General features: G+C 42.9%; 1 protein-coding gene across 4 annotated transcripts in view; it reads right to left on the bottom strand.

Annotated features, from left to right (window-relative positions):
- The window catches only part of VRK2 (VRK serine/threonine kinase 2), a 75,540-nt gene that overhangs the window by 8,417 nt on the left and 51,786 nt on the right, over positions 1 to 15,337 (bottom strand). For all 4 annotated transcript variants that reach the window (XM_045009461.1, XM_045009462.1, XM_045009463.1 and 1 more), the window contains 2 exons: positions 13,813 to 13,871; positions 4,957 to 5,138 (listed from right to left, as the gene is read on the bottom strand). In XM_045009461.1, coding sequence (XP_044865396.1) covers positions 4,957 to 5,138; positions 13,813 to 13,871 — 241 coding nt within the window. The remainder of the gene's footprint in view (positions 1 to 4,956; positions 5,139 to 13,812; positions 13,872 to 15,337) is intronic.

Here is a 15,337-nt window from a genome sequence, read left to right as displayed (position 1 = left end):
TGGTCAGTAATCTACTGGAGCATGTGGTTATTTTTCTTGTAACCATTTCTGACTTTAATGCCTCATTATTTGTACTCCCTTAAAATCTTTGTAGTTAAACAACTTGTTTTACTGTTTTATCTAATCCAATGTGTTTATCTCAAATAGTTATTCAGACACTTCAATTTAAACTGGCATATTATTCCTTGAAAGGAATGACAAACTTAAAATATTTGAACTGTCTAGGAGAGGACTGGGCAGTAACAGGACATATATTTCTGGGGGACATCTGGGACTGGGGACTGCAATATAACCAAGGCTAGTGAGAGCCGGAGTGTAACACAAATGTGGCTGGCAGGCTGCAGTTACACAGAGACACTCAGGGTGTGGTTTGCATGCTGGAAAGCTGTTTGTGACCAACCCAGATGGGAGCTACTTCAGCAAGGCATTGTAAGGCATGGGTGACACAGACCCCACTGGTCTGGACTATACGCTGGTATGTCACACCTATAAAGCCCTCAATGGCATCCCCTCCCTGTATCATATCGCCACCGCTGCAATCAGAAAGGACACCTTAGTTGGGTCACCTGCCTGAGAGAGTAGAGCTGCCAGCATGTTCTCTTTGTATGCTCAAGACTCTTGAACTGCTCCCCAACTTGTCTGAAATAACAGAATTTGGTGACCATGTGGACATTTTGCAAAAGCCATCTGTAAAGTGTTTTGTTTTGTTTTTTTTCCAGGAAGGGCTGAGGGTATAACTTCCCATAATGAATGAAAGAGATTCTGTAGGTGCCTGGATGGCTGAGTTTCTGTTCAATGATAAATAAAATCTCACTAGCATTAATCTTGTAATGTTAGGGCATGCAGAGTCTTGGATAGGTGTCTATCTTAATGAAAAATGACAAGCTATTCAACTGTAACAGGAGTTTGAGTAGCTTCACTATAGATCCATGTGGCTGGACCCTATCCGGAACTGTCTAGAAAGCTCTGACTGCTGGGGACTGTGTCAAAGAATTCTCCAAGTAAAGTTGGGGCTGTGGCTCATTACATCCTCAGTTTCTTCCACATATCACAATCTAATATACATTCCCAAGAAGGGGCGATGGAGGTTGTGGATCTGTATTTAGTCGTCCCTTATGAAATCCAGTTACAAGTCAATTTTTCCTTTCTCCAAATTTTGTCACTACTGATCTGCTGTAGCCAGTTGACTTTACAGCAGCCCTATGGCACACCTCAGCAGCCAAGTCAGCCATTTAACCTTTGGCACCAGGGATATGATTCTTGTCAGTGACAAGGACTCCCTGGAACAGCACCATTACCTCTAGATTTTTTTTTCTCCGAATATAGTACGAGCAAGCAGGAATAATAATTTATGGCATGGTCATGCTTCCTCTCTGTCCCTGGCTATTGAAAAAGAATAGCATAGAACAAAAGTAACAAGTTCTTTGGCTTTAGACTTCAAGACCTCTAGAGTCAGTATGGTGTAAAGAAACTGGAACAGGTTCTGGCTCTTGGTCTACCCAGGATGTTCTCAGGGCCTCCAGGCAATACTGATTCAGTCACATACATTTCACCAAGCACCAACTAGGCACTTCACATTTCCAAATAAGACTAAAAATTACCTAATGCTAAAAAAAAAAAAACAGCTGCTTCCAACAGCTATCTTGAATTGGGAGTAAGAGAAAATGGCTATGGAGCTATCATAACGGACCTCAGGAAGTACCAGCTGGAAGGAAGTGAAGGGTCACTTCTACTTATACAGGCTCACGTGGAACACTGCATGGCTCAAGGCAGGTTCCGTGTGACCCCAAAACAGGTTTCTAGAGAATTCTGGATTTGGTGTGGAGCATGCAGGAAAATTCTCAAGAATGAAGCGTTACTGACAATCCTCAGAGAAGGTTGTTACACTGAGAGGTTGTATATGCTTTATAGTTATTGAATTACTCCAATTAGTAGTACGTTTTATGTTTTTAATGGGAGGAGAGAGGTGTGTGGCAAGTAAGAGTAGAAGTGTAAAAGAGCTGAAAATGCAGAGGAGGTAAGATTGCAGGAGTTGAAAGGAAGGAGGAGATAGATGGGCTGAGGGCAGTGAGCAGTACATTGCTTTTTAAGGCATTCCACTGTCAGCAGTGTAGCCAGAATCAGCCCTGGCCCCTCCAGGAACACGCACCCCAAAATCTCCTAATCTTCCCCAAATGGGATGTCTCTCTCTTATCTCCTCCTCTCCCCCCCAAGATACAATACAACCAGTCAGCCCCAGCAACTGTAGGTTAAAACCTAGTTTTCTGAAAATCTTACGTCCTCTGCTTGTATTCTCTGTTCTCACACAAATGGTAACTTAGATTTGGTAAACTAACACATTTCTTAAACTTCATGGGGAATACCATAAACCTCCTTTTAACCATTCAGAAAATAAATCTGTTTTATGTCCATTTTTCAGTAAATTAGATTACATTATATATATATATTTGCCCTTTCCTCAAGGGTATTTCTTGCTAGAGAAATACCCTTGAGGAAAGAAGAGCTCTAATTTGAGGTGGCACAAGCATGCATATTTTTCAAAGAGGCAAGGCAGGAGAAATGTGATGTCCCTCTGAAAATTTAAGTGATGATAGGTACTAAGATCAAATCATCGGCAAACAGCACAACCCTGTCTCTGACCTTGTTATTGACCATTCAAAGAATTCTGCCTGTGTCCAAGGAACAGCAGCACTGATAATTGACACTTCTCACTTATGGACTTGTAATGGGGTTGTGTACTTGCAAATAGCAAATGCTGTAGCAACTCTTCAATCTCATAATCAGAACAAGTTCAGCAACATCTTTCATTCTACTTTAGTATCAAAGTTTTAGGCTAAGTATAAAACTGAATAATAGATTTTGTACTTTCAGCTGAAGGAAAAAGTTAAACAAAACCTGAAAACCCCTTACGCAGGCCAGTTGCTTTGATTTGCAAAGCAAATCTTCATGCATCTAGCATCTGGCTGTTCAGTTTTTTTTACAGTAACACAAACTTACATTTACAGAAAAACTGCTGATTTATAACGTAAACTGAATTAGGAACACGGGGAACAAAAACTTGAGAAATAACACATTAAAGTATCTTTCTCAGAATGCTTTCCGTCTTGAATCTGATGTTACTTTGGTTTCACATCATATACAAGTTTTCACTAAGATAATATTTTTTGATCTTTATACATCTGATTTTCCTCTGACCCACTATTCTTCCTATTGCAATTAATTACTGAATGTCTGCTTAAAGCTGACAGGACAAAGTGTAAGCTTCACATCATTGGTCCAGCTTCCATTCTATGAAGAGAAGGGGTCTGCATTTTGCTGTGTACACATATGAAAAGAACGCATCAAGAACCATAGTTTGGCTTTACTAGTCAATGTCTAATATGTAAAAATGTAAGATTCTGGTGAAGCAGAGATCTAAACACAGATCAGGAAAGGAGATGCCTTTTTTAAAAAACTATTGTTTTATATTTCAATTAAGTTTAGAAAACTACACCAACTACAAAAATGAAATAAGCTACTCAAATTAGTGTAGATTAATTGGTGACCATTATTGCACAGGAAATACTGTCACCGAAATAGCTTTGTTTTGTTGTAAAAATGATAAAAACACAAAAGTCAATAAAACTGCTAAAATAAGTCTCTGTAATTACCAAGATCAAAATACAGTGGCTTTTTATTAAACATGAACTTTTGTTCTGCCTTCTGCAATACGTAAATAGTGCTGACAATTGGTTTGTGAGCCACTTGCTACAATAAAATGTAATTGTATCATGAGAGAAAGGTGACAATCAGGAGATCATGAAAAAATTACATATTCTCACTGGTAGTTAATTAGCCATGCAAAACCCCCTCAAACAGATATTCTCGTCTATTAGGAATGATTACTATGCAGGCCTACAGATGTCAATACCACAGTCATTCAAATACTTCTTTCCCTGCTAATTGAAGGTTGTAAAGCTCTGGTGCCAAGGTTTTGCTTCCAAAGAGCTAATTTATGACTAGAAGGATATTTTATGTCTTCAGTTGCAGCAGCTACAAAACTCAGCAAATCAGAACCATCTGTGCACTGATACTTGAATCACCATTCATCTAGCAGCCTATCAGTCACATTAGTTTGCATCCTGCATTCTTGGCTCATGTACACTTCTGATGGTCCAAAGTTCACAAGAAATATTAAAAATGAATGATACCCTGACCCTGCCTTATTTGCACACACATCAGAGAAGAAATAGGGCTTTTGCATATGGGTAGTTTCAAGGCAGAGATATCATGGGGCTGACATTTCATATCAGGTCCAGTAAGGCTTCTAATTACATCAATCTAAATTTATTAAAACTTAAAGGTTTTATTAACTGTATAGTTTCAGACTTAAAATACAGGGTGGGAAATATATAACATGATAGCTGTCAACTTTAAATCTGTGTGCTAAAAAGCACTATGCAGCACCACGTACAAATAAACTACTTAAATCCAAGGATGAAATATCCCCTTCAGTTTGGTAGCTGTAGGAATGCAATGACAAAGGACAAAAAAAAATTGAAAGACAGAAAATGAATTAAATGCTTTCACTGATCAAGACAACTTTGCTTTTAATCTGGCCAGAAAGAAAAACCTGGCATTCAAGCTTGTCTTAAAGATGTTAGTGAACAAAGTCCTTGACTTCCCCATTATCCTGAAAGTAAATGATTCTCCACAGACATACTACTTTGAAGTGAGAGGCTGTAGGTCAAAAGGACTCATGACAGTTTTTCCTCCTTAAGGGTTGACATCCCACTTTTTAGCAAAGCCAGGGGAAACAGGAATTAACAAATGTGATGTATTTAAAGCAAAACAATTGCTGTGTCAGTCTCATTTTTAGAGCTTAAACTACTTCATCTCGTGCAAAAGAAAAAAAAAACAATCATCAAACAGGTTTCACAAAATAATCGCTGAACTGCAAGGGATTGTGTTACTTACTTTCAGATCTTTAGAAGCACACAGATTTAGTGCACATCCAGCAGCGGAAAATTCCAGAGGGCCATCGTAAAAAGTTCCACTTGATTTCAGTCCATCCACCAGGATTTTCTTTAGCACTTGATACTTTGGCTTTTCCTCATAAGTTAAACCATAAACACATGCCAAAAACTTAGCTATTTCACCTGTGGAGTATATTTTAAAAGTGAATTTTATTTGATGTGGACCTACAACTTTGAAAAAGTTTTAAATCCAAGATGACAAAAATCATGGGAATGACAACCAAGATACAACAGAACCAAAAGGCAATAGCCACAACAAAGAACTATCGAAATACAAAGAGTTTTTCTTCTTGAGATGGGAAAAGGAAAGAATAGACTTTGATAAATTTGCCATCCCCTATGCTGTTCATTATGTTACGACTGTTGCACAAAACCACACTAACTAGCATTAAAAACTACTCCTAAAGTGTCTCTTTTTAGTCCAAAGATGCTGATAATTTGGCAACTAGAAGGATTTTCTTGATATCTGGATCATAACAGGACCTTTAAAATGCTGTTGCTATGTATACTGAATGCTAATTTGCAGACATTTTATAATTTGAACACCTACTGGGAAAGCAAAATGCTTTGATTTACAGGGTCTTGACAATCCCTGCATTATGCAAATATCCTATAAGTCACTAGACAGTGGTTGGTTTTGTTGGAAATAGGTCTTAATAATGCAACCCAGCAATAACATCATTTTACCACCATCACCAGCTAATATCTTTGGAGGTGTTAAGATGCCTTCAGGAGTGTCAGAATACTACAGTTGGGTATGTATAAAAAACTTTTCTTGCAATTATTTTAGTATAATCCTAAAACTAAACTGCAGTATGTATTGACATTCATTGATCCTCAAGGTAAAAGATGTTAAAACAGATCCACTGAGTGTGTACAACACTGTAGGAGGAGGAAAAGGGGAAGCTAAGTTTTAAAGTGAAGTATTTTATACTCCACAATTCCAATGTCATATAATACACATTAAGTTTGGGAATTCTGTGGGAAAAAGAACTGTATGAGCAAATGCCTCATGACCACCCCACCCTACCATGCCCCACATAGGCCACTGTTTGCCCTATACCGAGAGCTTCCTGTTTGGGTTACCTTTACACTGTTTCTGTGAAGAAAATACAGAACTAGCCAAGCCACACATTCATTAGCTGCTTCAAACTCATAAAATGCTAAGCAATAAAACCTTTTGTAGACCTGCTGCTTACATTTCCATACTAACAGCACCCATATTCCTTAACACATTCACTGCTTCCTAACAACCTGTGGCTAAAATGTCACAGGCAATTACTAGGCACAAGTCTGTCATGCAGGGACAGAATTCCTATTTGGTAATTTCCTTTATTAAAGTCAAAAAATTAAGTTCATCGCATTTACACGAAGAAACTGGTTCCAGGAGGACCTAGTGCTAGCAGTTGGCTTTTGCACAATTCTCGTAGCGGTTAGAATAGCTTTGACAATCAGAGATATTTGTCTTTTTAGCCTAAACAAAAGATTTCATGTTGAACTCAACAGGTCTAATGGCCTGATTTGTAGCTGGGACTCAATGTGGCCTACAATTTTGCGACTACAATGGATTGTGCATCAGTAAGTTCCAGGTGGAATTGGTAGCACTCAGATGCATACCTACCTGGCTTGCATTGCAAAGGAGTTAGATCTAGGTCTCTGTGTTACCAGGTGCACCCAAAAAATGGCAGGACATAGATAATAAGGGCTTGATTTTCAGCCCTTGATTTTTGTTTTATGGATAATGAGGGAAGGAAACGGGAACATATTTTAAACCATTCCATCATTTATAAAGCTATGTTTTAGTCTTATACTTCTATCACGTTAACATAAAGCAAGAAAATCTTCCTGTCGAAGCAGGACATCTACAACAACGCTAGAGGCTGACTTGGTCATAATTCTAGGATTGTCCGGTAGGAGTGCACAAATGCAGTACAACTTCTCCTCACTATCTCACTTTTTGCAAAAGCAAACCTGCAAGCTACAATTTTTACAGGATTATCTGTAAAGTAAGGACCTGATCTCGCATTAAGGTTGAATTCAATGGATGTTGGAGAATATCCTAAATTAGTACAGTATACACTAGAATACAGAGAATTGCAAAGAAATAAGACAATTGTTTAATACTAATTGTTACCAACTAAAGAATCAAAACCCTAGAATAGATGCACCTTGAAATGTAGTGGGTCTGATTCTTCTTTCAGTCATACCGCTGTACAGCAAGAGTAATTCTGCTGAACTATTAGAGTTATACTGACACCAGGGAGAGGAAAATCAGCCTCAATGCACGCAACTCCACTACATTTACCAAGCACGTGCATTTTTAGCTCTAATTGTACTATTATTCAGGGCCGCCCAGAGGATTCCGGGGGCCCGGGGTCTTCGGCGGCGGGGGGCCCTTCCGTTCCGGGACCCGCCGCCAAAGTGCCCCGAAGACCCGCGGCGGGAGCCCCGCGGCGGGAGCCCCCCGCCGCCGAATTACCGCCGAAGTGGGACCCGCCGCCGAAGCGCAGCCCGGTCTTCGGCGGTAATTTGGTGGCGGGGGGGGGTCCCCGCCGCGGGCCTTCGGGGCACTTTGGCGGCGGGTCCCGGAACGGAAGGGCCCCACGCCGCCGAAGACCGGGCTGCGCTGCGGCGGCGGCGGGTCCCGCTCCCCCCCCCCAGCCTCTTACCCGAGCGCGTCTCCGGCGAGGCCTGAGCTCCGTCCCGCTCAGAGCCGCGTGGTGAGGGGGCGGGGCTGTGAGCTCCACGCCGAGCGGACGCAGCTGCCCCGCCCCCTCCCCACGCCGCTCTGAGCAGGGCGGGGCTCAGGCCCCGTTGGAGCTCGCAGCCCCGCCCCTCACCACGCGGCTCTGAGCGGGGCGGGGCTCAGGGGCTCGGCCGGAGACTCGGCGCTTGATGCGCTGAGGCTCCAGGAGAGGGGCGGAGGCGGGAGCCTCCGCTCTTCTCTTGGGGGCCCCTGCGGAGCCCGGGGCCCGGGGCAAATTGCCCCCTTTGCCCCCCCCCTCTGGGCGGCCCTGCTATTATTTATATATTAAATAAAGCACATTACACTCTGAGTAATATGGGTTTTCTGTACTTTTACTGCAGTAACTGCAAAGAGCATGCAGGGGAAAGTTTGCTAAGAGCACAAATCCTAAATTTCTCTCTAGACAAAATGTTATACTTACAACGAAACATTAAGAAATGTAGATGCAAAAGAAACATGAATAAATGCATATACTTTGAACTTCAAACATGTTTGGTTTCAAAACCTTTAAAGAAAGGGCCAGAGAAGTGGAGTGAGAAAGCAAATAAGTACCAGACATTGCAACAGAAGCACTGGTAGCATTACCCTCAGAAAAAGCTAAGAAAAGAAGAGAGCTTTGGGGTTAAGTGCTGGTGAAAGAGGCTTGAAACTGTGAACACAGAAAATATACCCTGTTTGAGTCCTCCTGTGTTCCAGGAAACAAAACTATGTAGATTCTTGTAAAACAGGAATAACATCAAAGAAATAATTGTCTCTAATCAATTTCTCCCCCTAATGGAAACAATATACATACCCTGAATTTTGGCTAAGTGCATAGTTCAGGATGTTCTAGTGGTTAAAGCACTAGCCTAGGACTTCAAATACCTGGGTTTAATTCCCTGTTCTGCCAGAGACTTGTGTGCGACTTCAGACAAGTCATTTAGGCCCAGATCCACAAAGATGTTTAAGCTCCTAACTTCCATTTATTTCAGGAATAGGTCAGGGCAGGAATGAAGAATGGGGTTGGAACGAGGCTGGAGCAGGCACAGGCTGGGGCTGAAACAGTCTATCAGAACTACTAAGCATGAAGGGATACTCCTGGTGAAATAGTGACATTGAGCAAGTGTAGTGGCTGCTCTCAGTGGGAGCCTATATACCTGGCTTTGAGGTCACGTGATTAGACCTGTGCCTGTGGACTGGCTGAGCTCTGGTTGATTGACATGGAACCCTCAAGTAATATCAGGCTCAGGAATGACTTATCAGGCCCAGAGATTATTGATTACATTACTCCCCCTACCCAAAAAGATGCCTACCAGAGATGATCTGACCAGGCTTATCGGTGTGCAACTGATGGAATTCTCTAAGCTGACTGGGTGCATGTATTTTTTCAGCTGGCTCCCACAAATGATCAGCTGGACCATAACCCTCCCAATCAACAAGGTACATGAACTTTCCTTGGAGAATTTTGGCATCCAGGATCTGCATGGAATCATAGGGTTAGAAGAGTAGTTCTTTGTCACAGATTTCATAGTTTTGTTCTATGGGCATCGGTTGCCGAGAATAAAATGCACAAGGTTGGAGCATGTATTGGAGACCATGCTGCTGTGACAACACTGCTCTGATCGCATAATCAGAGGCATCTACTTTGACAATGAAGTGGCCAACACCGAAGTGCCGATGTAAATGCTTCCTTTAATAGATCAAAGGCAGGTTAGGCTTCCTGCATCCAAGTAAACGTGGTGTTCTTCCAGAGCAGTTAGGTAATTGGGTTCACCACCTTCAAAAAGTCCTTGAATTAATCTTCAGTTAAAAACTGTCAAACCCCAGGAAGCACTGGACATTGTGGTCATTCCTTGGGGCTGTCCAGTCTACAATCATGGACAATCTCTGGGGGTCCATATCTATTTCATCAGAAGGGTGATCAAACTCACACTTCACAGGTTTTCCATACAGGCCACTTGCTTGGAGGCGCTCAAATATCAGACAATCAGAAAGGTTTTGGCTTGAGATGAGGACACATCTCGGTGGATTGCCATGAACTAGTCTAAAACATCCCTGAAAATGTCATCGACAAAGTGCTGGAATGTGACTGGGGTAGTGGAGAGAACAACAGGCATAACCAGATATTCAAAATGGCAATATGGACTGCAAAATGCGGTTTTTGTCCCAAATATGGGCTAACTGTAAACCCCGTGAAGATCAAGTCTGGTAAATACCTTGGCAGAACTGATCCTTTCCAACAGCTCATTGATCAAAAGGCAAAACATACAAGGTTCTGTTCAAGGCACACAAACAAAATTGGGTCCTAGTGGGAGATGGGGATGGATATCTCTGCAAGACTATCATCAAGGCATTCTTGTAGGGCTCTGAGTTCTGAGTCTGATGAGGAGTAAATCTAACCAAATGGAATTTTAGTTCTTAGTTTGAGACCAATGGAGCAATTGTTGGGTCTATGCAGGTGTAAAATATCAGCAAATTCTTGATATTTTGCAGAGATTAATAATCTGCTGGGCACAAAACGCAGTGAACTCCTCAGTGCTGGTCCTTGTTTCCTTGGCCCCTGATTTAACTAGACACAACTGTTGGTAGTAGAACAACTCAAATTGTACCTCAAGCATCTTCCATAAGATGTGTGGATCATGCCTTGACAGCCAGGGAATACCAAGCATGATCAGAAAGTTTGCTGACTGCAGAGTCTCTAGAAAATCTTGGATTTCAACCTGGAGGGGCATGATTTCACAGGACAGCATGCTACCATTGACCATTTACACTAGATCGGGGGTGCGCTTCCTGTGCACTGGAACTTTAGCAAATTCAGCATCCATTAAATTGCTAGTGGCAACACAATCCACTCACACAAGCTGGGTGTAGTTCGCCTCATGTACAGTTGGGACGCTCTAGGTGTAGCAGACAACAGTCTGAGGCTGCCAGGCTACATGTGGGCAGAAGAGGGGGCCTCGTTGGAGAACTCAACTCCAAGGAGCTGGTGCAGTCTGTCAGAACTACCAAGTGGCAGTGGCAGGGGATACTCCCAGTGAGGTAGCAATGCTGAGCAGACTGTAGTAGCTACTCTCACTGGGAGCTTATATCCCGAGTCTTGGGGTCATCTGGTTAGAAATGTGCCTGTGGATTGGCTGAATCCTGGTTGATTAACATGGAGCCCTCAGGTAATCAGGCTAAGGGATGGCTCAGCAGCACTTCTCAGACTCAAAGAGCACTCATCAGAAACCCATAGATAACTCATTACACTAAATACCTTTGTGGATCTTGGCCTCTGTCTCTTGGGCCCAGATCCACAGAAGGACTTAGATGTTGCAGTGCTGACTGACACAGCATCTAACTTCTAAATCCCTGGAAAATCACAGGAGCATCATTGAGATCCAGAAAGCCTGAGTCAGGCACCTCGGCTACTATACAATAAATGGGGACAGACAGGTGCCTTGGAATGCAATGCACAAAGCCAGCACACTAGGCAGAGAGCCAGCTCAACTAGCCAATGGGAGGTGTAGACGAAAGAGGAATGTGCTAAGCTCTGCCACCTCACAGAATTTAGCATTTAAGTCTGGGCTGCAGGGAGGTGCCTATCTCTTCTGAGCAATCCACTAATTGATGGAAGAGAGAAGTTCTTCCATCTAAGTGACATGTGGGTCCCAATCAAGTAGGTGTGTTTCAGGGCCCCCAGGCAAGCTCACACAGCTGGGGACAGACTTCCCTTATAACCCAGCAGCTAGGTACTCACCCAGAATGTGGGAAACTCCCAGTTCAAGTCCCCCCTTCTTATGAAGAAGGGATTTCAACAGGGATCTGCCGCCATTCAAATGAGTGCCCCGGCCACTAGGCTACAGAATTATTCTAATTCTCTGACCAAAAATATTTATTCAACTATTTAATTAAAGTAGAACAACTTCACTAGAAGAATTGAGAGAGCCCCACAGCAGAATATTCCATAGCCTAGTGGTTAAGACATTCATCTGAGATGGAATCTAAGTCCCATTTTTAGAAGCCTAGGTACCTTTGCAGATCACACCCATTTGTAAAAATGGGGATAATAGCACATCCTTACCTCACAGGGCTGCTGTGAGGATACATTAAAGATTGTGAGGTGCTCCATGCTGCTCAGTGATGGGGGCTATACAAGGGTGAGATTTTTTTTTTTTTTACCTTCTGCTACCAAAAAACATTTTTAGTACTGGCATGAAGGCCCTGGACATTTTTGCTCTGTAAGCAACGGGGACCCTAAGCTGGGAGGTGCGGAAGGGTCTAGCACCAATGCCACTGTATCATCCCCTCTCTGTGTCTGAATGGAAGCTCCTCCATTCGAGCTCGGGGGGAGTACAAGACAGTAGGAGCTGCTGTCCATAGCATTTTCATATCTCTAGGCAGCCGAACTAAAGTATTATTAGGGTGTCAATCATTGTAGCATCTACCTGTCAAATACAGCGTTAACATTAGCATAAAATGTAATTTGAAGTGGACCCTGCTCTTGCCATCTTAAAAGGGATGAAATTCTTCACACATCTGGCAAGCACTGCATCATGGGAGGCATCCCTTCTTTGGCCTCTTGCAAAGGGAACAGAACAGCACCTGTTACCTGGCTGCTTCACCTCCTAGGTCTCTAGGTATGGACAACTTAGCATGCACTAGGAGTGAAGAAATGGCAGCCAGCCTTGCATTCCATGGAAGGGGCCAGCCCGTGTCTGTTTTGGTTTCATATGGTTGGAGGTAGGGAGATTTGCAGTAGGGCAGAGGAAAGGGAGAATTATAGGGAATTTCAGGTGGGGAGAGGGAAAGAAAGGGGAGGGGAGACAATGGAGGTAGCGGGTGGGGGGAAAAGGGAAAAGAGTGATGAGTAGAGAGAGAACTAATAAGGGAAAGGAGGAAACAAAAATTGAGGATGAACAAGAAATTGAGAGGTGGGGAAGAGCAGAATGGAGAGATTGAAAGAGTAGAGTGCGACGGAAAAAAGTATATGTGAAACATGACAAGGAAATGCAGGGGGAAGTAGGATCACAAGGGTCCATCTAGTCTAACCCCCTGCCAAGATGCAGGATTTGTTGTGTCTAAACCAGGGGTCGGCAACCTTTCAGAAGTGGTGTGCCGAGTCTTCATTTATTCACTCCAATGTAAGGTTTTGCGTGCCGGTAATACATTTTAACATTTTTAGAAGGTTTCTTTCTATAAGTCTATAATATATAACTAAACTATTGTTATATGTAAAGTAAATAACATTTTTAAAATGTTTAAGAAGCTTCATTTAAAATTAAATTAAAATGCAGAGCCCCCAGGACCGGTGGCTTGGACCCGGGAGCGTGAGTGCCACTGAAAATCAGCTCGAGTGCCACCTTCGGCACACGTGCCATGGGTTGCCTACCCCTGGTCTAAACCATCCAACTCAGTTCCAGCCTCCTTTTTGAAAACCTCCACTGAAGAAGCTTCCACAACCTCCTGAGGCAGTCTGTTCCATTGCCCTGCTGTTTTTACAGTTAGGAAGTTTTTCATGAAATTTAATCTAAGTCATGAAAGACTGGGAACATTAATGGCAACTATGGGAAAACTTTAAAAAAAAGTATCTTCTGAGTGGCTGGCTTGGTGGGGGAGAACACGGGTGAATGGATGTACACACACACACTAAATTGAGGGGTGTATGACAGCTGTGAGCTACTCAGAAGATACTGCCTGGTCTGCTCTTACTTACCAGTCTGATCTTGATGGTCAAACTCAAGCTCATTCTGATCTTTGGTCAAATATTTATGCTGAAGGCCCCAGTCCTGCAAAGTTTAGTATGTGGGTATAATTTCAAAGAGGTACCACACAGGTGGACTGCTGGGCCCACACACTACAATTTGCAGGATCAGGGCCATAAGGGGATAATGCTGCATTAAATCATGCTTGCCTTAGGGGGAGTGGAATTGGTAATTTAATTTAAAATATTAAATTTCAGGGTTCCTTTTGTTTACTTTGTTCTTATTGTCTTTTTGCCCAAAAGTTATAAAAATATTTAAAAGCTTTATTCTAACAAACAGACTAAGGCGGAATGATAAAATACACAGTATATGCTCTAATCATGCTTACAGCAACTGCTTCCAGCCGGACCCCACTTCATCACTGAATCTGGGAGCTCGTCCATCAGTCTGAAACAAAACAAGAATGCAACAGGTGAAATGTGAATTTTTAGGAAGTGATCCTTCACTTGAAATTCTGGATACAGTAAAACTCAATTGCAAAAGGAGGAGATCTCAAGGATAACTAACACTTAAAAAGACTCCTCTTCAAACAAAATCTCTACCTACCAGATACCTATTTTTAACCACCTAAAGACTGGAGATTTAAGCAAAACCAGTTATAACCGGGGAAGCATCTTCACGTCAAGCCTCTTTGCAGGGGCTTATACATGTGCTGGGAGTAAATAAATATACCTTGGGATGAAATTTCTCACTTTGCTCTCACCCCAAAGATTAATTTTTGTGTTTTGAAAGTTGGGAACAGTTTTGTCTGGCTTTCTCTAATCATTTAGCACCAGATCCGTTTAAGAAGTGGGCCTCCACCCTGCTTCCCAGGGCCCAAGCCGAAGCCCGAGCCACCTAGTGTCACTGCTTGCCCCTCTGTGCCCTCTCAGGGGGGTGCACCCCACAGTTTGAAAACCTCCGCTTTAGAGTGATTCATTTTCACTTTTAGAGATTAAATTACTGTAAGACTCAGATTACATTTCTCCACAGTGACTCTAGATACGATGTAATTTAGCTTTGTGGGGCCCTTGGCAACTGCCTTGCTTGCTAACCCCTACTGCTGGCCCTGCTACAAGGAATTTAGGTTGGCTTAACTACACCATTGAGGGGTGTGAATTTTTCACACCCAACCAACATAGTTTAAACCAATCTAATTTTCTACTGTAGACCAAGCCTGAGTCAATTTCTCCCCACTGCTCCTCCTGGGGTGGTGCTGCTATGCATTGCTCCTTGCTCTGGGTGAGCCAACAGCTCAGTCTAGCCGCAGGTAAAAAACCCTATATTCCTGCGGGGGCCCAGTTCTCTTTTTAAAAAACAAAACAAAACACTTTCAGTTAATTCTTAGGGGCCATAGCACCAAGCCCCAATAACTGGTTTGTGGTGATAGATGGAGGGGGATCTCATCAGTGTAGCTGCATAGTCACTATTACTACAGCATCTACAGTCATAGTGCACTCACAGGGGAAAAGACGGGATTATCTGCACTGCAGCAGACTATTGTCCAGGGAGTTACCGCAGAGTTGAGCCTTGTGGAACAGGTGCATGTCCCACCTGAAATTGCCCTTCTACCTCAAAATCCTGAATCTCCTTTGTTCGGAGAAACCACAAGGGACCTGCCAGAGCTTCAGGTGCAGGATTTGCCCTTAAATTCATAAAGGTAGAGTACAAGGGCTTTGCTCAGAGAATCTAAAAGAGGATAAACCCATCAGGTCCTCATCCAACCGGGTGGTTTTGTATGGCGTGGCTTCACATGAGCCATAACCAAAGCTAGCGTTCTGCTATGATCCCTGTACAACCGTGGGATAGGCATGTGAATCTGTGAAGCAGTGGATGAACTGGCTACATCATGCCCCAAGCTTCCCTCCACACCA

This window comes from Mauremys mutica, chromosome 3, assembly GCF_020497125.1.
Source record: "Mauremys mutica isolate MM-2020 ecotype Southern chromosome 3, ASM2049712v1, whole genome shotgun sequence".
In the NCBI taxonomy this organism is placed as follows: domain Eukaryota; kingdom Metazoa; phylum Chordata; order Testudines; family Geoemydidae; genus Mauremys; species Mauremys mutica.
The sequence above is the reverse complement of the archived record's forward strand: the minus strand, read 5'-3'. Positions and strand labels throughout refer to the sequence as shown.